The sequence below is a fragment of the Hemibagrus wyckioides genome, linkage group LG24 (assembly GCF_019097595.1).
Source record: "Hemibagrus wyckioides isolate EC202008001 linkage group LG24, SWU_Hwy_1.0, whole genome shotgun sequence".
In the NCBI taxonomy this organism is placed as follows: Eukaryota; Metazoa; Chordata; class Actinopteri; order Siluriformes; family Bagridae; genus Hemibagrus; species Hemibagrus wyckioides.
The window spans coordinates 18,269,956-18,294,955 of NC_080733.1; the positions used below are offsets into that span (position 1 = coordinate 18,269,956).

General features: G+C 39.9%; 1 protein-coding gene across 2 annotated transcripts in view; it reads right to left on the reverse strand.

Annotated features, from left to right (window-relative positions):
• Nucleotides 1-841: 841 nt before the first annotated feature.
• The window catches only part of arhgap27l (Rho GTPase activating protein 27, like), a 48,708-nt gene continuing 24,549 nt past the window's right edge, over nucleotides 842-25,000 (reverse strand). Inside the window, exons 3-19 of one of the 2 annotated variants that reach the window (XM_058377683.1) lie at nucleotides 19,841-20,239; nucleotides 19,220-19,342; nucleotides 18,108-18,182; nucleotides 17,778-17,849; nucleotides 12,632-12,715; nucleotides 11,471-11,566; nucleotides 10,075-10,142; nucleotides 9,362-9,449; nucleotides 9,168-9,269; nucleotides 8,893-8,991; nucleotides 8,454-8,538; nucleotides 8,126-8,248; nucleotides 7,806-7,904; nucleotides 6,364-6,441; nucleotides 6,111-6,245; nucleotides 5,460-5,565; nucleotides 842-2,561 (exon numbers count right to left, since the gene is read on the reverse strand). In XM_058377683.1, the coding sequence (XP_058233666.1) occupies nucleotides 2,384-2,561; nucleotides 5,460-5,565; nucleotides 6,111-6,245; nucleotides 6,364-6,441; nucleotides 7,806-7,904; nucleotides 8,126-8,248; nucleotides 8,454-8,538; nucleotides 8,893-8,991; nucleotides 9,168-9,269; nucleotides 9,362-9,449; nucleotides 10,075-10,142; nucleotides 11,471-11,566; nucleotides 12,632-12,715; nucleotides 17,778-17,849; nucleotides 18,108-18,182; nucleotides 19,220-19,342; nucleotides 19,841-20,239 (2,010 nt within the window). In that variant the 3' untranslated portion in view covers nucleotides 842-2,383. The remainder of the gene's footprint in view (nucleotides 2,562-5,459; nucleotides 5,566-6,110; nucleotides 6,246-6,363; nucleotides 6,442-7,805; nucleotides 7,905-8,125; nucleotides 8,249-8,453; nucleotides 8,539-8,892; nucleotides 8,992-9,167; nucleotides 9,270-9,361; nucleotides 9,450-10,074; nucleotides 10,143-11,470; nucleotides 11,567-12,631; nucleotides 12,716-17,777; nucleotides 17,850-18,107; nucleotides 18,183-19,219; nucleotides 19,343-19,840; nucleotides 20,240-25,000) is intronic. The other variant, XM_058377684.1, reaches the window with a different exon arrangement.

Below are 25,000 nucleotides of genomic sequence, written 5' to 3' on the forward strand. Positions count from 1 at the left end.
TGAGAAGTAGGATGAAGATAATAATGGTGAGAAGGAGGAGGAGGATGAGGATAAAGATGATGATGATGGTGAGAAGAAGGAGGAGGATGAATATGATGATGATAGTGAGGAGGCTGAGAAGTAGGATGAAGATAATGATGGTGAGGAGGAAAAGTAGGATGAAGATGATGATGGTGGTGAGAAGGAGGATGAGGATGAAGATGATGATGATAGTGAGGAGGAGGAGAAGTAGGATGAAGATGATAATGATGGTGAGAAGGAGGATGAGGATGAAGATGTTGATGTGAGAAGGATGGGGAGGGCAAGGATGAAGTTGATGATAGTGAGGAGGAGAAGTAGGATGAAGGTGATGATGGTGAGAAGGAGAAGGAGGATGAGAATGAATATGATGATGATAGTGAGGAGGAAGAGAAGAAGTAGGATGAAGATGGTGATGGTAAGAAGGAGAAGGAGGTTGAGGATAAAGATGATAGTGAGGAGGTTGAGGATGAAGATGATGATGGTGAGAAGGAGGTGGAGGATGAAGATGATGATAGTGAGAAGGGGGAGGAGGATGAAGATGATGATGAGAAGTAGGAGGAGGAGGATGAAGAAACCAGCAGCATGGCTGATCCTGATATAAACAAATTCAGAGAGAAACAGCTGTGAATGAGGGAATGACTCCAGAGTAAATCTGCTCCAGACTGAAGCGCTCTGTGTGAACAGATCTCACGCGGCTTTAGTTCCCCTCTCAGTTATAATATATATATATACAGTGTATAGTAGAGAAGGTTCCTGATGTAAACACCACAGTAAACATGTAAACACGTAAACACAGTAAACGTTATATTCTTGACTTAAAAGAACATTTATTTGGTGAAACGTCTGAATATTGATTATTTACACAGCATTTGTTTTTTTTAATAGTATATGAAATGTGTTCACTTTGATATTAAACCTCTTTCCATATAAACATCAGTCTATATACAGATCTGGAGATAATATATAGAGATATACTGTAGATGCTCTATTTAACATTAAACATGATTAAACGTGTATCACACACACACACACACACACACACACACACACACAGGTCAGGTTTAAATCCTCAGACAAGAAGTTGTGTCCTGTTTTTATTTGTTCATCAGGGTTTTTGAGAGAGTTTAGCCAAAGTCGTGTAAAAGTGACCAGTCTGAGATTAGACCTCACAACCTCCAGCCCTGGGGGTTTAATATTAATCCCGGTTTTCAGATGGTTTAACAGAAATTTTGGCACCTATGAGAAGACCTGGATGAGGCTTGTGCGATATAATGATTTTTTTTTTAATCCCTACAATTTTATACCCGCTCACGTTTACATGTTCTCTCTCTCTGAACACGACTACAGCTAATGTTAACAGTGATGACAATAACAGTGTAATTAAATACAATGGTTGTTGTTGTTGTTGTTGTTTTGCAGAGATTTTCATCAACTTTGAGAACAGGCCAGAGACAATCTCAGCCATGTCCACAAAATCTTTATATATTTCTTTAGTGGTTCTTTTTTATTTACTGCACACTATCCTACATAGTCATCTAAAATTCCAGCATCCAGCTGAGCTTTCATGAATCATGAGTTCTACAAACTTTCCTTTTTCCTGTCTGTTCTTCACTTCTGTGTTTAATTCGCTTATTTAACTGTTCAGCAGGGGAAAAAAACAAAACATATCACACAAGCCTGATCAGGATACTGACATGAAATAAAATATACACTGGTCATTTCTATACACTGCTTGAGTGAGGAATCCAGATGGAGTTTAAAGACGTGGAAGACGTCCTCCATCAAACTTTAACAGTTTTTTTGTATTTTTTTTTTGACCATGAGAGTAAATTTCCATCCAACACAAAACTGCCAGTTTATTTTAGCGTCCCTTAGAAAGACACCCAAGATTGTGGATCTGAATGAGTTCCTGAAGTCCATGTTTTGAAAACCCATGCTAATCCAGAGGCTAATCCAGATTCTAATCCAGATTGTAATACAGGGGCTAATCCAGAGGTTAATCCAGATTCTAATCCATTTTCTAATCCGATTTTAATGCAGAGGCTAACCCAGATTTTAATCCAGAGGCTAATCCAGAGGTTAATCCAGATTCTAATCAGATTCTAATGCAGAGGCTAACACAAATTCTAATCCAGAGGTTAATCCAGATTCTAATCCAGAGGCTAACCCAGAGGCTGGGCAAACGTCTGTTCTCTTCATTCCAATTCCTAAGGAGATCCTGCTGTAGAGTTACTGAGCTGTAACCTGAGTGAAAGCATTCTCTATCCTAAATAAAGCAGAAAGTATTTGAGAATCCAGTGAAAGTTCAGTCCTGCACGTCCAGAGCAGAGCAGGTTCAGATGCATCACTCAGGCTGATCGTCTCATCTGGGAGAGAAAATGTCGTTGAACTTGCTGAGGATGAGCTCTACGATCTGGTTCTGGAAGACCATGTGGACTGCCATGTTTCCGGATTCTTCCTCGGGCCGGAGCAGAGTAGGACCGAAGACTATGGCCATGCTCTGGAAGGACATGCGGTTGGAGTCGGAGTGATCGATCACCCTGCAGGAGAGGAAGAAGAGGTTCAGCCCAAACATCTCCAATGAGAACATACGAGACTAGCGCTCTGTTCAGACTGGAGCTGTAACACCAGTTCATTATGTGTCATGATACAGCAGTGTGTTCATTTCTGTGTGTGTGTGTGATGTAAATATAAGTTGCTCTTGAAAAGGATGGCTGCCAAATGCCAGAAAGAAAGAAAGAAAGAAAGAAAGAAAGAAAGAAAGAAAGAAAGAAAGAAAGAAAGAAAGAAAGAAAGAAAGAAAGAGAGAGTATCAGCATAGAATGAGCAAAGAATGATGAGGATGAGGATGAAGATGATGATGAGAAGGAGGAGGAGGATGGTGAGAAGGAGGAGAAGGATGATGAGGATGAAGATGATGATGGTAGAAGAAGGATGAGGAGGATGATGTAGAGAAGGCGGAGGAGGAGGATGAAAATGATGGTGAGATAAAGGAGGAGGAGGATGAAGATGATGATGATGATGATGGTAAGATGGAGGAGGAGGATGAAGATGATGATAGTGAGGAGAAGGAGGAGGATGATGATGATGATAGTGAGTAGAAGGAGGGGGAGGATGAAGATGATGATGATGGTAAGATGGAGGAGGAGGATGATGATAATAGTGAGTAGAAGGAGGGGGAGGATGAAGATGATGATGATGGTAAGTTGGAGGAGGAGGATGAAGATGATGATAGTGAGGAGAAGGAGGAGGAGGATGATGATGATAGTGAGTAGAAGGAGGGGGAGGATGAAGATGATGATGATGGTAAGATGGAGGAGGAGGATAAAGATGATGATAGTGAGGAGAAGGAGGAGGAGGATGATGATGATAATAGTGAGTAGAAGGAGGAGTAGGATGAAGATGATGGTAAGATGGAGGAGGAGGATAAAGATGATGATAGTGAGGAGAAGGAGGGGGAGGATGAAGATGATGATGATGGTAAGATGGAGGAGGAGGATAAAGATGATGATAGTGAGGAGAAGGAGGAGGAGGAGGATGATGATAATAGTGAGTAGAAGGAGGGGGAGGATGAAGATGATGATGATGGTAAGATGGAGGAGGAGGATAAAGATGATGATAGTGAGGAGAAGGAGGAGGAGGATGATGATGATAATAGTGAGTAGAAGGAGGAGTAGGATGAAGATGATGGTAAGATGGAGGAGGAGGATTAAGATGATGATAGTGAGGAGAAGGAGGTGGAGGATGAAGATGATGGTAAGATGGAGGAGGAGGATAAAGATGATAGTGAGGAGAAGGAGGTGGAGGATGATGATGATAATAGTGAGTAGAAGGAGGAGGAGGATGAAGATGATGGTAAGATGGAGGAGGAGGATAAAGATGATGATAGTGAGGAGAAGGAGGTGGAGGATGATGATGATAATAGTGAGTAGAAGGAGGAGGAGGATGAAGATGATGGTAAGATGGAGGAGGAGGATAAAGATGATGATAGTGAGGAGAAGGAGGAGGATGATGATGATGATAATAGTGAGTAGAAGGAGGGGGAGGATGAAGATGATGATGATGGTAAGAAGGAGGAGGAGGATGAAGGTGATGATAGTGAAGAGAAGGAGGGGGAAGATGATGATAGTGAGGAGAAGGAGGAAGAGGTAGAGGATGAAGATGATGATGATGATGGTAAGAAGGAGGAGGAGGATGAAGATGATGATGGTAAGAAGGAAGAGGAGGAGGATGAAGATGATGATGGTAAGAAGGAAGAGGAGGAGGATGAAGATGATGATGATGGTAAGATGGAAGAGGAGGAGGAGGATGAAGAAACCAGCAGCATGGCTGATCCTGATATAAACAAATTCAGAGAGAAACTGTGCGAATGCCGGAATGACTCCAGAGTAAATCTGCTCCAGGCTGAAGCGCTCTCCTGTGGACCACTGAAGAGTCTTTAACATTACATGAAGCTGTAGGATCTTCTAATTCCTTCTCACAGTAGTCTTTAACAGATTAAAGAAAAACAAAAGCGTCTTCTCCTTTACAATTCGCATATAAAAGAGTTCTATAAATAGCTTCGAGTTCCCATCAGAGAACTCCAGCCAGTCCACATAGTTTTCTATTCTTCTTGCTGTAAAACCACAAACACACCCAGACCTGCTCCTCTGCCTCTCGATGCCCACACAAAACCAGAGGTGGACAGTAACGAAGTACATTTACTTGAGTACTGTCCTTTAGTACACTTTTTGAGTATCTGTACTTTACCTGAGTATAATATTTTCTGGAAACATGTTACTTTAACTTCACTACATTTAAAAGACAAATATTGTATTTTTTACTCCACTACATTTCTGTCCAGGTCACTGAGTAGAAAGTAGTTACGTTAATCAGAGGACGATTCTTTTTCACTCTTGTAGCGTCACGTGTCGTGAAGTTCAGTGGTTTTCAGTTCAGTTTCAGTTTTTAGAAAACAGTAAAGATTCTTTTCGTTTTAAATGTTTGCTTTGGGTGGCATGGTGGCTTAGTGGTTCGCCCCACACCTCCGGCGTCCTGGGTTTGAGTCTCGCTCCAGCTCACTGTGTGTGTGTGGAGATTGCATGTTCTCCCCATGCTTGGTGGGTTTCCAAAGACATGCTTCTAGGCTGTTTCTAAATTGCCATGAAGTGTGTATGGTAACTTACTCCTCGTACACTTCCAATGAAGAGGATTTCTTCTCTAATATCAAGCATCCAGTTGTTTGGATGTGTCCTAACGTACAGCTGAAGGTATGATTATCTTGACATCTTATCCACTGTCACTTAAGCTGGACACAGCCCTCCCTGCCTCAGCGGCCTGTGAGAGGCTTTTTAGTCCAGCTGGATTGATCTGATCTACAGTGATCGGAATTTTAATGCCAAATGTAAACGCAGCCTAAAAATCTCACTTCTGTGGCTTTAGAGGCGGAAGCAGCTCACCTGCGCAGGTGTCTGAACAGCACTTCCATGGTGTTGTGGTTGGGTAAAGGCAAAGCTCGCACCAAATCTCGCATATACGACACTCTCTGACTCACATCACTGATTTCTGCAAACACACATGAACAGAAATAACTTCAGAACTACAGTATATATATATATATATATGCAAATGTATGCAAAAAATATGCAAAGCGCCATCAAACACAGACGTGTAATTGAATCCTGTGATACGTGTTAGAGAGTATACAGTCAGACAGTATTTTATATAGAGTAGGACACAAATTCTAATGCTAATGCTAAGATGAATGCTAATGCTAAGACTAATGCTAACACTGAAGCACTTTGAAATTTTCGGTTTCAAAAATTCATATCAACATTACTCTTTGTTAAATACAAGAATGATATTTTATCCGTTTCTCATTTCATCCTGATTACATTAAACTTCATTGTAAATGAGCTGTTACTATAGAAACGCTAACACACTATTATTGAGCTGCTGCTCTAGACAATTAATCTATACCTGACAACCAATCAGAATCCAGACTATTAGATCGGTACTGAAATGCAAAAGATCATTAGTTGTTCTGTAATTAATTTCCTGTAAGGAATCTGATTGCTTTAGCATGTAGAAGGCAGGGGTAGGTCACTCACGGATGGCAGCGATGAACTTTTCGAAGAAGCTGTAAGGGAACAGTGGCTCAGGAAGCTCCCTGAAGAAGAGCTTCAGCGCTCCAGTGATGACGTGAATCTCCTCCCACTGACCATCTTCCAGATCCAGATCCTCCTCTAGAACATGAACAGAACCAGAGTGGGGAGGTTTAATATCAGATGAAGCACAGCTTTATAAACGATACACATGCCATGTGTGAATATTCAAGACTAATGGACATGAGTGCTGATGTACCATGATCAGCTTTGTGCCGGAGCTTCTGGATAACCGCCAGGTTCCCGCTCACTCTGTAGATCCCGTCGATGGTTAATCCTGATCAGGACACGGAGCATTAGAGGAAACACAACTCAAAACCATTTCAATAAAAACAGGTTTTTTTAAATACATTTGTTTAATCTGTGAGGCCCATGACAATGAGCTGTTACTACAGAAATGATAACACAAAAACCAGCTGTTACTATAGAAACAATAATATCAGAGTGAGCTGTTACTATAGAAACAATAACATTAGAAACAGCTGTTACTATAGATACAATAACATTAAAAACAGCAGTTACTATAAAAACAATAACATTAGAAACAGCTGTTACTATAGATACAATAACATTAGAAACAGCTGTTACTATAGATACAATAACATTAAAAACAGCAGTTACTATAAAAACAATAACATTAGAAACAGCTGTTACTATAGATACAATAACATTAAAAACAGCAGTTACTATAGATACAATAACATTAAAAACAGCAGTTACTATAAAAACAATAACATTAGAAACAGCTGTTACTATAGATACAATAACATTAGAAACAGCTGTTACTATAGATACAATAACATTAAAAACAGCTGTTACTATAGATACAATAACATTAAAAACAGCAGTTACTATAAAAACAATAACATTAGAAACAGCTGTTACTATAGATACAATAACATTAAAAACAGCAGTTACTATAAAAACAATAACATTAGAAACAGCAGTTACTATAGATACAATAACATTAAAAACAGCTGTTACTATAGATACAATAACATTAAAAACAGCAGTTACTATAAAAACAATAACATTAGAAACAGCTGTTACTATAGATACAATAACATTAAAAACAGCAGTTACTATAAAAACAATAACATTAGAAACAGCAGTTACTATAGATACAATAACATTAAAAACAGCAGTTACTATAAAAACAATAACATTAGAAACAGCTGTTACTATAGATACAATAACATTAGAAACAGCTGTTACTATAGATACAATAACATTAAAAACAGCTGTTACTATAGATACAATAACATTAAAAACAGCTGTTACTATAGATACAATAACATTAAAAACAGCTGTTACTATAGATACAATAACATTAAAAACAGCTGTTACTATAGATACAATAACATTAAAAACAGCTGTTACTATAGATACAATAACATTAGAAACAGCTGTTACTATAGATACAATAACATTAGAAACAGCTGTTACTATAGATACAATAACATTAAAAACAGCTGTTACTATAGATACAATAACATTAAAAACAGCTGTTACTATAGAAACAATAATGCATTAGAACACACCTTTTATGTGATGTATGTAACTTATAGTAATGATATATTTCATAAGTTTTCAGGACATTAATAAAATTAGTAAAAAAAAAAAGTTAGTCTTCTCTCCTACCTCTCCTCTCCACAGACTTTATACATTTCTCCACGAATCTGGGGACAGTGGTGTTCTCCCGGTGACACAAGGTGTCCAGGTGGCAGCCAAACACGTTGTCTGAAAGCAAGCAGAAGAGAAAAAAAACTCAGAAGATCAGAAAGAACGTTCTGGAGCTTCATCTCTTCATCTCATGACTCGTGTTCACGATCTGCTCCTCCTGAACACCTTCACTGTCCTTCACACTCTCCTCATGACGTCTCGGGGAGTTTTCCCTCGTGTTTATTGTGGATTAAACTCTCTGGATGTCTGATGGAGAAACCTGGAGCTCAGACCCTCACCTTTGATGTAGCCTTTCTCCTTGACCGACTGCAGTGTTGGTCTCCTCTGGAGGAACTTGCGTAGTTTGGTGCGAACACGGCTCTGCTCAGCATCTGCACCGCTGGAGGAGTTCGGCCTCGATGCTGTGAGAGAAGACACCAGAAAATAAAACAACTTCCTGAGCTAAAAATGTTAAATATTTTTCACTTTAATACATTTACACTTCCTCATTAATCTTAAACTAATGTCTCTACTTAAGCATGCATGAAAGAGGGACAACAAAATGACATGTTAACATTCTGTGTGTGTGTGTGTGTGTGTGTGTGTGTGGGCGTGTGTGTCACTCACTGGTGTTCTTCCTGTCTCTCTCTACAGGCTGCGTTGATTTCTCCATGACCTCATCATCCTCTTCCTCTGAGTAATGTTCATGATCCTGTAATCACACACACACACACACACACACACTGTAAAATCAAATCAAAAGTTGAACTGACTCACTGTACATTCAGAAATACCCATGCACAACCAAGTGCAAAAGTTTTCACCCCCCTCAGGACAGAGATGTAAACAATTATACAGTAAGTTCTTAATAGCAACAACAACAACAACAACAAAATGAGACTATCTTATAACTTCAGTGTTTATCAGACTCTTAACGATGACTACATGCAGATTAAAATTATTTAGATCTACACTTGGTAAAATGTGTAAAGTTTAAGCTTTGTAATAAAGGTGTAATGCTAGATTTGGCCACACGAGGCCGCCAGAATCGAGGCGTCTCACTCACCAGGTGTTTAATAGTGTCCTGGATGATCTTATGCCAGTCATGGATGATGCTGTCTGTGTCGTATTGTATCAGATACTCTGACCCATGCCGAGTCTTTAGCTGCAGAAGGACATGTAGGATGTTGAGCAAACAAAACTTTTTTTAAAATACTTCCTGTGAGACGCTGCATGTATAGAACTAAACATGAGAAGTTCAGATATTAAACTCTACATGCTGGTGTTCAGGTAATGCTGTGAGTAAAACATAAAGAAATGAGTTTATGTTTGTGACTGAACCTCCAGGACGTTCTTCTTGCTGGACTTTTCCTTCAACGCCCAGCCGACTGAAGCTCCTTTCAGCTCCACGGTGAACTCTGGGATGATCTGATTAGTCTTTGTCTAAAGAGAACAGGCAAAATAAAACCAATGTGATTTAACAAACTGAGAGGAATTTCTTTTAAACCCGTCCTAAAAAGCTTCAGCGATCTTACCACATTCCCACCCGGAGTGGATTTGGGATCTTTGTAGAAGGTGAGAATTCCTCCATGAAGTACAGTCCATGACTGAGCCCAGTTCTTCCTGAGAGAGCACACCAAAGATGTGTTGATGTCACATGTGCACATTGTGGAAAATCCCTATTACTGTCATTATTATTCCTCCTGAAGTGTTCAGCAATAATTTTCCATTTAATCCATTCAAAGAACATCACCTCATATGTTTTATCTGTTTATGAAACAAACTATTTCCTGCTCTCACTTACGTTATAGCAGCTATAAACACTCGTTCCCTCACCAGCCTCTCTTTATTCTCTCTCCAGGTTATTAAGACAAAATGAAAGATTATCGTGTTACAGAAAAACCACAAAAATATACATATTTATCCGGAGCGTCGAACGTGAATGAGCCGTTGCTATAGTAACCATAACCGAGCCGTTCTAGAAAACCAATCAACACTTTCTGGCCAATCAGCATCCAGAACTCAATAAATAAATGCAAATTTAAACATGACTGCTAAGGATGTGTTACAAAAAGGAACCTGGACTTCAAATTACTGGTTAGAGTTTAAAGAAGTACTTTATCCAGAAATAAGTGCTGATCTGCATTCACGCGGTAGAGCAACGGAAAATGAAATACTGAAATATTTACGATACGTTCGATATGAAACCAGCTACATGACACAAACAGACTCCAGATGGCTTACTGACCTCAGCTTCTTGCCGTTATCTGCTATTTTGGTCTTGTTGAGAATGCCTGCCTTCTCCAGCAGCAAAGCCTGGAACAGGAAGTAAGAGAGAGTGAGAACATTCTGGAAAAAAAGCATAACACATTGACAGAACATGCGAACAACACGTCAGACCTCCACCCTTTTAAAGCAAAGTGTTAGAGGCTGTGTGAGGAGGAATGATGGTTATGAAGCAAATATACATGCACAAATACACACAAACACATGTCCCACTGGGGTTCACTCTTTCTCCATCTTATAGCCAAATGTTTTAGTGAGATTCTCTAGTGAGGCTTAGTTCACACGTCTAAAGCTGCTTCCACACATTGTGATGTCATTGCGATGTCATCACCAGTTATTTATGCACAGATCAGTCAGAGCAGTTAGTCCTGTTAGCTTCCCATGAACCTTTGAGCCACCAGGAATCTCTAACCTGCCGCCATCACTGTTTTTATCACTAAAACTCCACTGACTTCCGGAGTATGAGCCCCGGTGAACGAGCTGTTACTATAGCAACAATAATGTAGCATGATGATTAGCGCGACTGTCAGAGTTATAGAAAATGAATCATCTTCTGACCAATCAGAATCCAGAACTCCATAGCACCGTGGTGTAACATGGTGTGTTTCAGTTACAACAATGCCTACAAATAAAAGATCGTATCAGGTTTCAATTTAGCTCGCTATCTGGCCAGGCTGCTAATGAAGCAGCAGAATAAAGTCTTTTAAATGTATGGTTGAAGGAGTTGGATATAAAAGCTTGGGTGAAGGCAACGTTTTGGAGCTCAGTTAACTCCTCCAGTTCCTCCAGAATTGCCTTTTTTTGTGATCACTGAGGCAAAAATTTTGATTTTGCTGCCATTTTGAGATGTAGATTAGCTTGTAGAGTTTTTTGATGTTTTACGTGAGCTGCACTCATGTTTCAAACACGTGAAAGGAAGAAGGATTCGGCTTTTCTGATGACGTCACACGCCATTTTTATTTTGAAAAACTGGTTGATTTTGTGTCGAAAAAAAATCACAGAATCCTGGAGGAACTGGCTATCTGCCCTCATAAGCTCACAGATGCCTCTGATTGGTTGGTGTCACTGTGATTGACAGGAGAGACAGAGGGTATGCCCCTCCCAACCAGAGAGTCCTACAGCCAGTTTGACTCCAGGACTCAGGCGGCTATGGCGTGAACGCTTTTGATTATCATATCGATTCGATCTGTCGGTTATGGATGGTGGCAGTAATGAGGTGAAACAGGTGAAACACAAGGGAAGTCAGTGAGGCCGGGGTAAAAGCGTAGTGGAATGCATTTAGACATTCCCGAGAGCACGGAATTTAAACATGACCAAACTGATCAGGTTATAATTCTGTCCTGTGGACTTTAACGCACATGGTGGTGAGGATGCTGAGGATGATGAGGGTGGTGAGGATGGTGAAGGTGGGCGTCTGTGCTGGACAGATTCCTCCTCAGCCCCGTGCCGTCCTCCTTCGAGGAAAAGCACAAGAGTTTTTGGACACAATATTTGTGAAAGGATTTGGGAAATTTAAAAAAAAAAAAGGGCAATGAAGTGAGTAAAAGAACAAATGAAATGAGGATGAATTCGTGAATAGATTGTGGATGTGATTATGGAAATATAAAGTTGTCTTCATTTAGCACTGAAATATTCAGAAAAATATCATTAAAGATTTAATTTGTTGCATTACATTCAGCTTTAATTAACTAACATGATTTACTGCATTAATAAACAATAACAAGTGTTTATCTTAATAAAACACACAGGGTCCAGCGGAACAGTTAGTTTACACGTAAGTTACTGAGTCAAGACAATTCCACAAATATTAGTAAAGATTAAATGACAGAATTGTTTTCTTTCCTCTTTTGCTGTCTTTTGCTTTTGATTGGTTGATAGGTGCATGTGTGTATTTTTCTTAAATTATCTTAAATGTCTTATTTATTTATTTATTTATTTATTTATTTATTTATTTATTTATTTATTTATTTAAATTTTCTTTTCTTCCCCTCTTTTCTCCTAAAAATGTAACTAATATTTTTAAACCAAAAAATTACTAACAAAAAATCATTAATTTTTTTTTTTAATTTGTTCATAAGCACTTGCACATGTGCGTAATTTTTTCTGTCCGTTATTTTTACTCTTTTTATTTTCAGTTTTTTTTTTTTTTTACAATTTCTTCTATTTTTTCTACTATTTACTGATATTTATAATTTATATATAACACATTAAAAATACATAATAATAATAATAAAATTAATAATAGTAATATTAAAATCAATAGTAATAATAATAATAATAATAATTTTTTTAAAAGATATATTTCTGTTTATTTATTGATTGAATTAAAAAAAAAAATTTTCTCTTTCCCTGTTTTTCTGCTCCTCTCAGGGTTAGCTTTGGGACGTAGTAGCTCATTAAATGTAACTCTATATGATGTTTGTGAGTGCTGCAGTGTGTTGATGTTAAGGGAATCTTGTGGAGCATAGAGTACAGAGTCGTTAAAGGAAGAGAAGGAAGAAGGAGGTTTGTCTACATGCCTGATGCATGTCTGCTGAATTCACTGTGCTCCATGAATCGGTGCTGTGATCAGACGCAATCCTGCGGTGAGACGGGAAAAACTTCTGCAGTAAAGAGAGAAGAGACGCAGAGGGATGAGTTAATGACTCGACTTTTCAGTCTACGTGGCATTTAACCCCATATTCAAATCTGTGTGAATCATCAATAAGCCTGATACATCATCAGAGATGTCTGTCACGTCTGTCACGTTTGCTACTTCACTTCACAAACATGTTGTCACTGATTGTAGTCGAGTGTGTCATGTCAAAGTGTAGTTGAGTGTTGTGTGAAAGTTTAGTCGAGTGTTGTTTGAAAGTGTAGTCAAGTGTGTTGTGTGAAAGTGTAGTCGAGTGTTGTGTGAAAGTGTAGTCAAGTGTGTTGTGTGAACGTGTAGTCGAGTGTTGTGTGAAAGTGTAGTCGAGTGTTGTGTAAAAATGTAGTCGAGTGTTGTGTGAAAGTGTAGTCGAGTGTTGTGTAAAAATGTAGTCGAGTGTTCTGTAAAAATGTAGTCAAGTGTGTTGTGTGAAAGTGTAATCGAGTGTTTCGTGAAAATGTAGTCTAGTGTTATGTAAAAGTGTAGTCGAGTGTTGTGTAAAAATGTAGTCGAGTGTTGTGTGAAAGTGTAGTTGAGTGTTGTGTGAAAGTTTAGTCGAGTGTTGTTTGAAAGTGTAGTCAAGTGTGTTGTGTGAAAGTGTAGTCGAGTGTTGTGTGAAAGTGTAGTCGAGTGTTGTGTGAAAGTGTAGTCGAGTGTTGTGTGAAAGTGTAGTCGAGTGTTGTGTGAAAGTGTAGTCAAGTGTGTTGTGTGAAAGTGTAGTCGAGTGTTGTGTGAAAATGTAGTCGAGTGTTGTGTAAAAATGTAGTCAAGTGTGTTGTGTGAAAGTGTAGTCGAGTGTTGTGTGAAAATGTAGTCGAGTGTTGTGTAAAAATGTAGTCGAGTGTTGTGTGAAAGTGTAGTTGAGTGTTGTGTGAAAGTGTAGTCGAGTGTTGTGTGAAAGTGTAGTCGAGTGTTGTGTAAAAATGTAGTCGAGTGTTGTGTGAAAGTGTAGTTGAGTGTTGTGTGAAAGTGTAGTCGAGTGTTATGTAAAAATGTAGTCGAGTGTTCTGTAAAAATGTAGTCAAGTGTGTTGTGTGAAAGTGTAATCGAGTGTGTCGTGAAAATGTAGTCTAGTGTTATGTAAAAGTATAGTCGAGTGTTGTGTAAAAATGTAGTCGAGTGTTGTGTGAAAGTGTAGTCGAGTGTTGTGTGAAAGTGTAGTCGAGTGTTGTGTGAAAGTGTAGTCGAGTGTTATGTAAAAATGTAGTCGAGTGTGTTGTGTGAAAGTGTAGTCGAGTGTTGTGTGAAAGTGTAGTCAAGTGTTGTGTGAAAGTGTAGTCGTGTGTTGTGTGAGTGTAGTCAAGTGTGTTGTGTGAAAGTGTAGTCGAGTGTTGTGTGAAAATGTAGTCGAGTGTTGTGTAAAAATGTAGTCGAGTGTTGTGTGAAAGTGTAGTCGAGTGTTGTGTGAAAGTGTAGTCGAGTGTTGTGTGAAAGTGTAGTCGAGTGTTGTGTGAAAGTGTAGTCGAGTGTTATGTAAAAATGTAGTCGAGTGTGTTGTGTGAAAGTGTAGTTGAGTGTTGTGTGAAAGTGTAGTTGAGTGTTGTGTGAAAGTGTAGTCGAGTGTTGTGTGAAAGTGTAGTCGAGTGTTGTGTAAAAATGTAGTCGAGTGTTGTGTGAAAGTGTAGTTGAGTGTTGTGTGAAAGTGTAGTCGAGTGTTATGTAAAAATGTAGTCGAGTGTTCTGTAAAAATGTAGTCAAGTGTGTTGTGTGAAAGTGTAATCGAGTGTGTCGTGAAAATGTAGTCTAGTGTTATGTAAAAGTATAGTCGAGTGTTGTGTAAAAATGTAGTCGAGTGTTGTGTAAAAATGTAGTCGAGTGTTGTGTAAGTGTAGTCGAGTGTTGTGTGAAAGTGTAGTCGAGTGTTGTGTGAAAGTGTAGTCGAGTGTTATGTAAAAATGTAGTCGAGTGTGTTGTGTGAAAGTGTAGTCGAGTGTTGTGTGAAAGTGTAGTTGAGTGTTGTGTGAAAGTGTAGTCAAGTGTTGTGTGAAAGTGTAGTCGTGTGTTGTGTGAAAGTGTAGTCAAGTGTGTTGTGTGAAAGTGTAGTCGAGTGTTGTGTGAAAATGTAGTCGAGTGTTGTGTAAAAATGTAGTCGAGTGTTGTGTGAAAGTGTAGTCGAGTGTTGTGTGAAAGTGTAGTCGAGTGTTGTGTGAAAGTGTAGTCGAGTGTTGTGTGAAAGTGTAGTCGAGTGTGTTGTGTGAAAGTGTAGTCGAGTGTTGTGTGAAAGTGTAGTCGAGTGTTGTGTGAAAGTGTAGTTGAGTGTTGTGTGAAAGTGTAGTCGAGTGTTGTGTGAAAGTGTAGTCGAGTGTTGTGTGAAAGTGTAGTCAAGTGTGTTGTGTGAAAGTGTAGTCGAGTGTTGTGTGAAAATGTAGTCGAGTGTTGTGTAAAAATGTAGTCGAGTGTTGTGTGAAAGTGTAGTCAAGTGTGTTGTGTGAAAGTGTAGTCGAGTGTTGTGTGAAAATGTAGTCGAGTGTTGTGTAAAAATGTAGTCGAGTGTTGTGTGAAAGTGTAGTCGAGTGTTGTGTGAAAGTGTAGTCGAGTGTTGTGTGAAAGTGTAGTCGAGTGTTGTGTGAAAATGTAGTCGAGTGTTCTGTAAAAATGTAGTCAAGTGTGTTGTGTGAAAGTGTAATCGAGTGTTTCGTGAAAATGTAGTCTAGTGTTATGTAAAAGTGTAGTCGAGTGTTGTGTAAAAATGTAGTCGAGTGTTGTGTGAAAGTGTAGTCGAGTGTTGTGTGAAAGTGTAGTCGAGTGTTGTGTGAAAGTGTAGTCGAGTGTTGTGTGAAAGTGTAGTCGAGTGTTATGTAAAAATGTAGTCGTGTGTTGTGTGAAAGTGTAGTCAAGTGTGTTGTGTGAAAGTGTAGTCGAGTGTTGTGTGAAAATGTAGTCGAGTGTTGTGTAAAAATGTAGTCGAGTGTTGTGTGAAAGTGTAGTCGAGTGTTGTGTGAAAGTGTAGTCGAGTGTTGTGTGAAAGTGTAGTCGAGTGTTGTGTGAAAGTGTAGTCGAGTGTTGTGTGAAAGTGTAGTCGAGTGTGTTGTGTGAAAGTGTAGTCGAGTGTTGTGTGAAAGTGTAGTCGAGTGTTGTGTGAAAGTGTAGTTGAGTGTTGTGTGAAAGTGTAGTCGAGTGTTGTGTGAAAGTGTAGTCGAGTGTTGTGTGAAAGTGTAGTCAAGTGTGTTGTGTGAAAGTGTAGTCGAGTGTTGTGTGAAAATGTAGTCGAGTGTTGTGTAAAAATGTAGTCGAGTGTTGTGTGAAAGTGTAGTCAAGTGTGTTGTGTGAAAGTGTAGTCGAGTGTTGTGTGAAAATGTAGTCGAGTGTTGTGTAAAAATGTAGTCGAGTGTTGTGTGAAAGTGTAGTCGAGTGTTGTGTGAAAGTGTAGTCGAGTGTTGTGTGAAAGTGTAGTCGAGTGTTGTGTAAAAATGTAGTCGAGTGTTCTGTAAAAATGTAGTCAAGTGTGTTGTGTGAAAGTGTAATCGAGTGTTTCGTGAAAATGTAGTCTAGTGTTATGTAAAAGTGTAGTCGAGTGTTGTGTGAAAGTGTAGTCGTGTGTTGTGTGAAAGTGTAGTCAAGTGTGTTGTGTGAAAGTGTAGTCGAGTGTTGTGTGAAAGTGTAGTCGAGTGTTGTGTGAAAGTGTAGTCGAGTGTTATGTAAAAATGTAGTCAAGTGTGTTGTGTGAAAGTGTAGTCGAGTGTTATGTAAAAATGTAGTCGAGTGTGTTGTGTGAAAGTGTAGTCGAGTGTTGTGTGAAAGTGTAGTTGAGTGTTGTGTGAAAGTGTAGTCAAGTGTTGTGTGAAAGTGTAGTCGAGTGTTGTGTGAAAGTGTAGTCAAGTGTGTTGTGTGAAAGTGTAGTCGAGTGTTGTGTGAAAATGTAGTCGAGTGTTGTGTGAAAGTGTAGTCGAGTGTTGTGTGAAAGTGTAGTCGAGTGTTGTGTGAAAGTGTAGTCGAGTGTTGTGTGAAAGTGTAGTCGAGTGTTGTGTAAAAATGTAGTCGAGTGTTCTGTAAAAATGTAGTCAAGTGTGTTGTGTGAAAGTGTAATTGAGTGTTTCGTGAAAATGTAGTCTAGTGTTATGTAAAAGTGTAGTCGAGTGTTGTGTAAAAATGTAGTCGAGTGTTGTGTGAAAGTGTAGTTGAGTGTTGTGTGAAAGTGTAGTCGAGTGTTGTGTGAAAGTGTAGTCGAGTGTTGTGTGAAAGTGTAGTCAAGTGTGTTGTGTGAAAGTGTAGTCGAGTGTTGTGTGAAAATGTAAAGTCGAGTGTTGTGTAAAAATGTAGTCGAGTGTTGTGTGAAAGTGTAGTCGAGTGTTGTGTGAACGTGTAGTCGAGTGTGTTGTGTGAAAGTGTAGTCAAGTGTGTTGTGTGAAAGTGTAGTCGAGTGTTGTGTGAAAGTGTAGTCAAGTGTGTTGTGTGAAAGTGTAGTCGAGTGTGTTGTGTGAAAGTGTAATCAGGTGTGTTGTGTGAAAGTGTAGTCGAGTGTTGTGTGAAAGTGTAGTCGAGTGTGTTGTGTGAAAGTGTAGTTGAGTGTGTTGTGTGAAAGTGTAGTCGAGTGTTGTGTGAAAGTGTAGTCAAGTGTGTTGTGTGAAAGTGTAGTTGAGTGTGTTGTGTGAAAGTGTAGTCGAGAGTTGTGTGAAAGTGTAGTCAAGTGTGTTGTGTGAAAGTGTAGTTGAGTGTGTTGTGTGAAAGTGTAGTCGAGTGTGTTGTGTGAAAGTGTAGTCGAGTGTTGTGTGAAAGTGTAGTTGAGTGTGTTGTGTGAAAGTGTAGTCGAGTGTTGTGTGAAAGTGTAGTTGAGTGTGTTGTGTGAAAGTGTAGTCGAGTGTGTTGTGTGAAAGTGTAGTCGAGTGTGTTGTGTGAAAGTGTAGTCGAGTGTGTTGTGTGAAAGTGTAGTCGAGTGTTGTGTGAAAGTGTAGTTGAGTGTGTTGTGTGAAAGTGTAGTCGAGTGTGTTGTGTGAAAGTGTAGTCGAGTGTGTTGTGTGAAAGTGTAGTCGAGTGTGTTGTGTGAAAGTGTAGTCGAGTGTGTTGTGTGAAAGTGTAGTCGAGTGTGTGCTCACCATGTCCTCCTGTGGGATGGGTCTCAAGTTCTTATGTCCATCCTGCTCCATACCATTCCCTAACACTGGCACCTGTTCATACACAGTTCATACACAGTTCATACACCATTTATACACAGACAAAAGAAAGACAAAAGGATATATATAAAAAAATTGAGAAAGAAAACAAAAGAGAATGACCAAAAGACTAAAAAAAGAGAAAAGCAATAAAATATTAATAAAAAATAAAAGTAGTTTCAAAATGAAGCATAATAAGAATAAGAATGGTGTTTGTTAAGTGAGACATTCAACTGAAAAGTCAACATGTCAGAGATCCACGTCAACACTGACCTCCTGAGGATTCCCCGGAGAGATGTCCTTTGCGTAATAATGCAGGTTGCCTTTCTCTGCCTTTGACTGGAGCCTCTGTGGAAAAAGACAGTGGAGGTCAGGAGCTGGAGCAGAAACAGAACAGTGGTGTGAGAGAGACATACAGAGCCATGAAAGTCTTCAAGCTGCAGGATGAACAGCAACAGAGGGCGCTGTTTAAAACCTTTAGAATGCTCCAAACTTCAGAAATATCTTCTCTGAGCTAGGAGGAAGATGAGACCATATTAAACACAGTGACGACCGCAGTCATGACCTGCTCTCATGCATTTGAACAGATCAGGATTTCATTATTCTTGCATGAGCGAGCGAAAGCTGATGTGCGGTCAAGTGCGGTCGTTTTAAGGATGAAGTATTATGTATTACATGAAGCGTTATTTTAACAAAGGACGACCTTAAAGAGCTAAAAACACTTCAGGATGTCAGTTCTTCAGAGACATGAAGCATTTTTCTGAGAAACAGCACTCTCTAACAGGAAGCAGTTTCATATCTGATTCATACTCTGAACTGTCTGTTACTCCGTTTTTACAGAAGAAATAAAATCTCTGTATTTCTGTAGAACATCCCTGACACAGGAAGCTAATGGTCACCTCACCACAATCGTGAAAAGTTCCACTCGAACACACTGCGAGAACAGCAGCTTAATGTGCAGAAAACATATGAGAGGTAGTAACTCTCCACACCAGGAGGGGGCATTATTCATATTTAAATGTAAAAATAATCTGATTCGTTCATCTCAGCAGCCAATCAGGCTCGCAGAAGTCAAAGAGTCAATGTTGCTTGTAGATCTTCTGCTGATGTAGTGTAGCAACGGTTACTCCTGTCACTTGTGGGTGGGGCTGTAGTTAGCCTACAGCTAACTACACAATTTTTATGTATTACTTTTGTTTGAAAATCTGTTTAAGATTGCTTTCATACTACCTTAATTCTCAGATTAGATTAGATTAGATTAGATTAGATTAGATTAGATTAGATTAGATTAGATTAGATTAGATTAGCAAAGCGAGCAAACTGTACAAGCCACGTAAATGCACCAGAGACCAGTGTCAAAAATAAACCTCAGTGCTGTTGTTTACCTGTTGGGATGTGGGTGGGACTGGGCTCCCGGGGTCCAGAATGACCTGAGGGTGGACGGGCAGTTTGGCTGTGTCTCTGACCTCAAACGCATTTGTGGGGTAATCCTCCTCAGGTAGAGGAGGCTGGAGAGAGAGAGAGTGTGTGTGAGATAGAGAGAGAGAGAGTTTAAAAGGAATACTTTATTATCCAGTTTTCATTTGGTAAGAGCACTAAGTCCTAAGTAGAAGGCGTGGCCTGTGAGCTTGCCAGTGAGTCAGTATAAGAGGCGTGACTTTTGTGCAATTCAGTGAAGGAGGTGTGGCTGGCATTTGTGCATGTCAGTACTGTGAAGGAGACATGGCCTCTGTGTGTGTCAGTAACAATGAAGGAGGCGTGGCCTCTGTATGTGTCCGTAGCAATGAAGGAGGTGTGGCCTCTGTATCTGTCAGTAACAATAAAGGAGGCGTGGCCTCTGTATGTGTCAGTAACAATGAAGGAGGTGTGGCTTCTGTATGTGTCAGTAACAATGAAGGAGGCATGGCCTCTGTACATGTCAGTACCAGCGGTTTCTCAGGAAGTTATCAAGCTGTAGGATATTATTAATATCACCAGTATTACCCATCATGCCACATGTTCCTTACCGGTCCCTCCTGCTGAGGGCTGAGTGGCTCTGGAGGGTCCCAGGTCGTCTGATTCAGTGAGGCGCTGTAATAGTAGTGTCTCCCTGTGACCTCGTCTAGGAGCTGTTCCCAATCTGATCCTGGCAAGAGAGCTGGAGGCAGTGAGGACGGAGCAGGCACGGACGGAGCAACCACAGCAGGGAAGAGCAGAGTGGGGCTCTGAGGCTGCAGGGCAGGGTAGAACATTTTGCCATTGTCCTGCTCAGGTCTGCCCTCCCATTCAGGTGAGTCTGGAGCCGGGCTGAGAGGGAGGCCTGGAGAAGAGCAGGTGGACGTGGACGCTGGAGGTATGCGAGACACCATCTTCTTCAGCTCAGTGACGTTAGCGTACACCGCCATAGTAGGGTTCTCACGCTCCGGCTGGAGAGAGAAGAAAATAAAGATTATAGCTAATCAGCTAGCAACAGGATGAGCTTTAAATGCTTAGTGGTTAATGACTACTGATCAGAAGGTTGTGAGTTTGAATTCCAGGTCCATCGAGCTGCCACTGCAGAACCCTTGAGCAAAAGCCCATAATTGCTCAGTTGTATAAATAAGATAAATGTAAGTCTCTCTGGATAAGGGTGTAATGCTGTAAATGTAAAGGTAGAGCTAATAAAAAGGGTGAGGAATCTGCTCCGTCAACACTAGCCACACCTACTGAAGATGAAACTCAGGACTGCTGATGGCTTCATTTCCCAAGTCCCATGTATTCTCATCACACTGAAAGGTCTAACAGGTGAGATGGTTGTAACAGAGACATTTTGTTATAGACAAAACCCACTTGACACACTAGCACGAGTCTGTGCTTCAGAAACCTTCCCAGTCATTACACTTTACTGAGCGGAGACGTGGATCAGCAGGAAGAATGAGCTCCACAACTCTAACATCAAAAACTCTGCCGCTTCCTGCTCTCCGTGCAAATATTACACCGCCACTAGTATTCCCATCATCGAGTCAAACAAAAACCTCATGGAAACCTGCGCAGGACAAAGCGAAGTGGAGCAGCTAAATCCCTGAGCTGAGCCTTTCCCTTTATTCAGCACCAACAAAAGAGACAGAGAGGAGAGGAATCAGATATCCATCCCTGATTTCAGCCTCACACACACACACACACACACACAAAGCCACTGTTTCACCCAGATCACAGACACCATTAAAAGTCTCTCTCAGTTCTTACTGGTTTTGTATTGGTTTACCGGTTGCTACAGGCTTAATGGTTTATTTAATCATATGGTTTATTTCTGAGTAATTAGATATAATGGATTTCTGGTGCATCTGACTGACATTCTACAATCTTACATGCAGCTATAAATGGATAAAAATATGATTTGTCATTAATAATAATAATACATTTCAAACCTAATGGACCAAGGAAACCTGGTCAGTCGGATCCGGCGTCTATCCAGAATACTGGGAGTGAGGAGGGAATACACCGGGGTGATACACCAGTCCCTCTGGGAAGATTTTCATTTTGAAATGAAGACAAATTCATTTGACCTAAAAACATTAAGGAAGCGAAACTAAACCTCGAGTCTGTGTGTGTGTGTCTTTTTTTCTTCTTCTCAGGAACCCAGCTGAACCTCTAAACTACCCGCACGCAGTCCGATCATCGTTCAGGGGATCGGATAACGTCATAAAACTACTTTTTACAAAGAAGTGGAATGCCGAAATCCCCCTCACCCCAGGATCACTGCAACAGCTGTATAACGGAAAAAAAAACCCCACGGTTCAAGAGAACGGTGATGAAACCATCTTTCTCTTTTAAATCAGGTACTCGGTCGGGAAAAAATAAAAACACACACACACACACACACACATACTGGAGATATCTCAAGTAGCCTGCTAGTTATGCTTCATAAACGGTGGGGGTGGGGGGGGATGTACCGCTAATGTGTTTTCCAAACCAGCGTCCCGCCTCGGGGGAGAGGAAACGCAGAGCCAAACAGTTCTGATGAACTTTCCGCTGTGTGTAGAGCTCCGAAACTCAAACAAATGCCATCGAAACACAACACAAATAAATAAAAAAGAAAATGCAGTCATTTGAGAGTTGGACCCTGATTCACGTGTTCTGGTGTGAACACAAAACAACACACGTGATGCTCACGAGATCTTCATCTGAGAAAAAGCTAAAATTTTATTCTTCTGCAGTAGAAAACACGTTTTACACTCTCACGTTTCACACAAAAGCGTTTGTTATAAAGTTATTACTAATGACATCACGGTGCTGTCTGTCAAGAATTCTGCATTGTGATTGGTCGGGAGCTTTGTTTTTGTTTTTTTGCGAAAGCTGTAAATATCAGGTTGTCATCAATAAGTTTTCTGTAAGGAGACGGCGCTTTTAAGTTAAGTTGAAATTCTTTCTTTGCATATCCCATCCCTGGGGGTTGGGGTCAGAGAGCAGGGTCAACCACGATGCAGCACCTCTGGAGTAGGGTGGGTTGGGAGCCTTGCTCAAGGGCCCAGTGGTGGAACCCTGATCTTCCGGTCAACGACCCAGAGCCTTAACCACTTGAGCTACCACCACCACCTATGTATACTGAAGGAGTCTCCAGTGTCAGAGCATCTTGTGCAGCACAGAAGAGTTTAGCATCTACCAGAGCTTCATTTTAATTGAATGAAGTGAATAAAGAGAAGCTGTGTGTGCAGAAACTAACTCTACTCACAAGTGTAACTATAAATGGATAAAAAGTATGACAAAAATCCTACTCTTGGAATTTTCAAGTTGGTGTGGTGTAAGAGGAATAAAAGGCTTGAGAACTTGGGAACTCTGCTTCATCGCTCCACACCGGTGATGATTATAGTATTCTTATGTAACGACACAACGCACACAGTTTCAGTCCTTCCTTCCTCCTTCATCATGTCTCTGACGTGCGTAATTAACGTGAAGAAGCCACTTTTTAAGTTAAAGTTCAAACCAAAGCAGACTGAAGAGCAAACGAAGTTAATCATTTCACGATGACTTCACAGATCAGCTTTTGAAGCTGGTCAGAAGATGGTTGGACTTTCAGGATTAACGTTAATATTTATTCATCTAGCATGTGCATGTGAATATTACAGACAGAATGATCTGGACTGCAGAATGATTTTGGTAAATAAAACGTTTTTTAAGCAAAATATCTTGATATAAAACATGTTCCATGACTCTCAGTCTCACATGCCTCAGTGATGTAGCGTGTGGTAAAGTTCCTACTGCCTCTTGACTCACACACACACACACACACACACACACACACTTCCCTGTTCTCAGCTTACCTTGGGAAACCTCAGGAAGGTCACCAGGCCGGGGGCGAACTTACGGCAAGCGCCACGGATCATTTCATCCACCGGCATCACGGGCACAAAATGCTGAGGAGTCCTTACATGAGAAAAACCGTCCGAGATGTGAAACGCAAACGGAGTGAAATTGTCAAAAATAGTTTGAACCACACGTGCAGTAGAGAGTGAAAAAACAGAAGTTCCACTCCATTTTCACGTTTCATTTTCACTCAGAAACAGGTTCAGTAACCAGCCAGAGGAAGAGACAAACTATCTCTGTATACGTGAGTGGGAGTGAGTAAAAAAAAACACACACACACAAATGAGGTTGCTCTCCTGAGGATTCTACACACACACACAAACGCACACACACACACACACACACGTGAGCACAGTGGCATGGCGTGGATGCTATCAGTGGGTGGAGGACACACTGATTGCACAACAGCAATTTCCTCTGCAGGACAGGAGATCAAATGTAAACAAACATTTTTGTGCTTGAGGAGGAAAAAAGAAAACACACTTTCTTCCTGAAACCTGGAACATGGAGATGATCTCGCTCTCGCACGTTACCTCGCTTCACTCTAAACAAGTACACCTGAGCTTCTCTTCTCGTCATGCAGTGAGAAGCTGAAAGAGCTCAGACTCACTGCAACACCACCTGATTTGTTATTGGTTTTATTTAAATGATGCCTGGACACGCCCAACTCGGACACACCCTTGGTTTGGGCAAGAGCTCTCGTCCAGCTGCAGGGCCGTCTCAGGGGTCGAGTAAAGAGGCGGAGAATCCATTTAAACCTCTGTGTTTAAAATCTGTTCTATAAAACATTAGATTCATACAATTTATTTTTGAGGAAACATTTCTGTCTCTCTGAGAAGCCTGAAGCTAAATAACATTTTATTAGCAAGGCATGATTTGTTTTTATTAGCTTTATTTTTTAGCTTTATTTTTTTTGTTTCAATAACATTTGCAGTCTTTGATTAGAACAGCAGCTTGAAAATGTATTTTACATATATATATATATTTTTTTTGCATTTTTAAAATTTATTTTACTTTTCTGAGTTTCATCATTTTTTCTCGTAATTTTCTCTTAATTTATATATATTTTTTATTTTATTTTTATAATTAAATAATTCATTTTGAAAGCTGCAGATTTCATTAAAAAATTTGTTCTACATTTTAAAATAAAATTGTTTTTAAAAAAATCTGAATTGAATTCTGACTGATTTCACAATAAATCAGCTTGAAATATGCGAATATATATGAAATATATTTTGATGTTACAATTCAGTACTGAAGCTTTAAAATAATAAAAATTAAAATAATTTTTATTTATTTTTAATTACATTCTGAAATTTTTAAAAAATCTGAAATATTCTGCTAAAAAAAAATGACAATTTTTTCCCCCTTTAATAAATGAATGTATAAAATGACAGAATATTTGAGAGGTTTGATTATGTTCATGAGATAAATCTGGATTCAGGCGGTCAGTGGAATTGATGTTAGAGTGAAATAAAGGACGGGACAGTAACTCTTGGTGTGTTCTGTGTACACTGAACAGAAACGCTCTGTTTAGTTTTGTTTACAAATAATCCGCGGTGTTGTGAAAATAGGAGACTTGGAGATTTTGTTAGTTAACATTTACACAGTGTTACAGGATTCGGCTGCTGTTACAGTGAAACAAACCACAGTTACAAAAGTGGGCATAACATTATGACCACCGAGAGGTGACGTGAATAAGATCTCCTCATCATGGCACCTGTTAGTGGGTGGGATATATTAGGCAGCAAGTCAACATTTTGTCCTCAAAGTTGATGTTAGAAGCAGGAAAAATGGACAAGTGTAAGGATTTGAGTGAGTTTGATAAAGGGCCAAATTGTGAT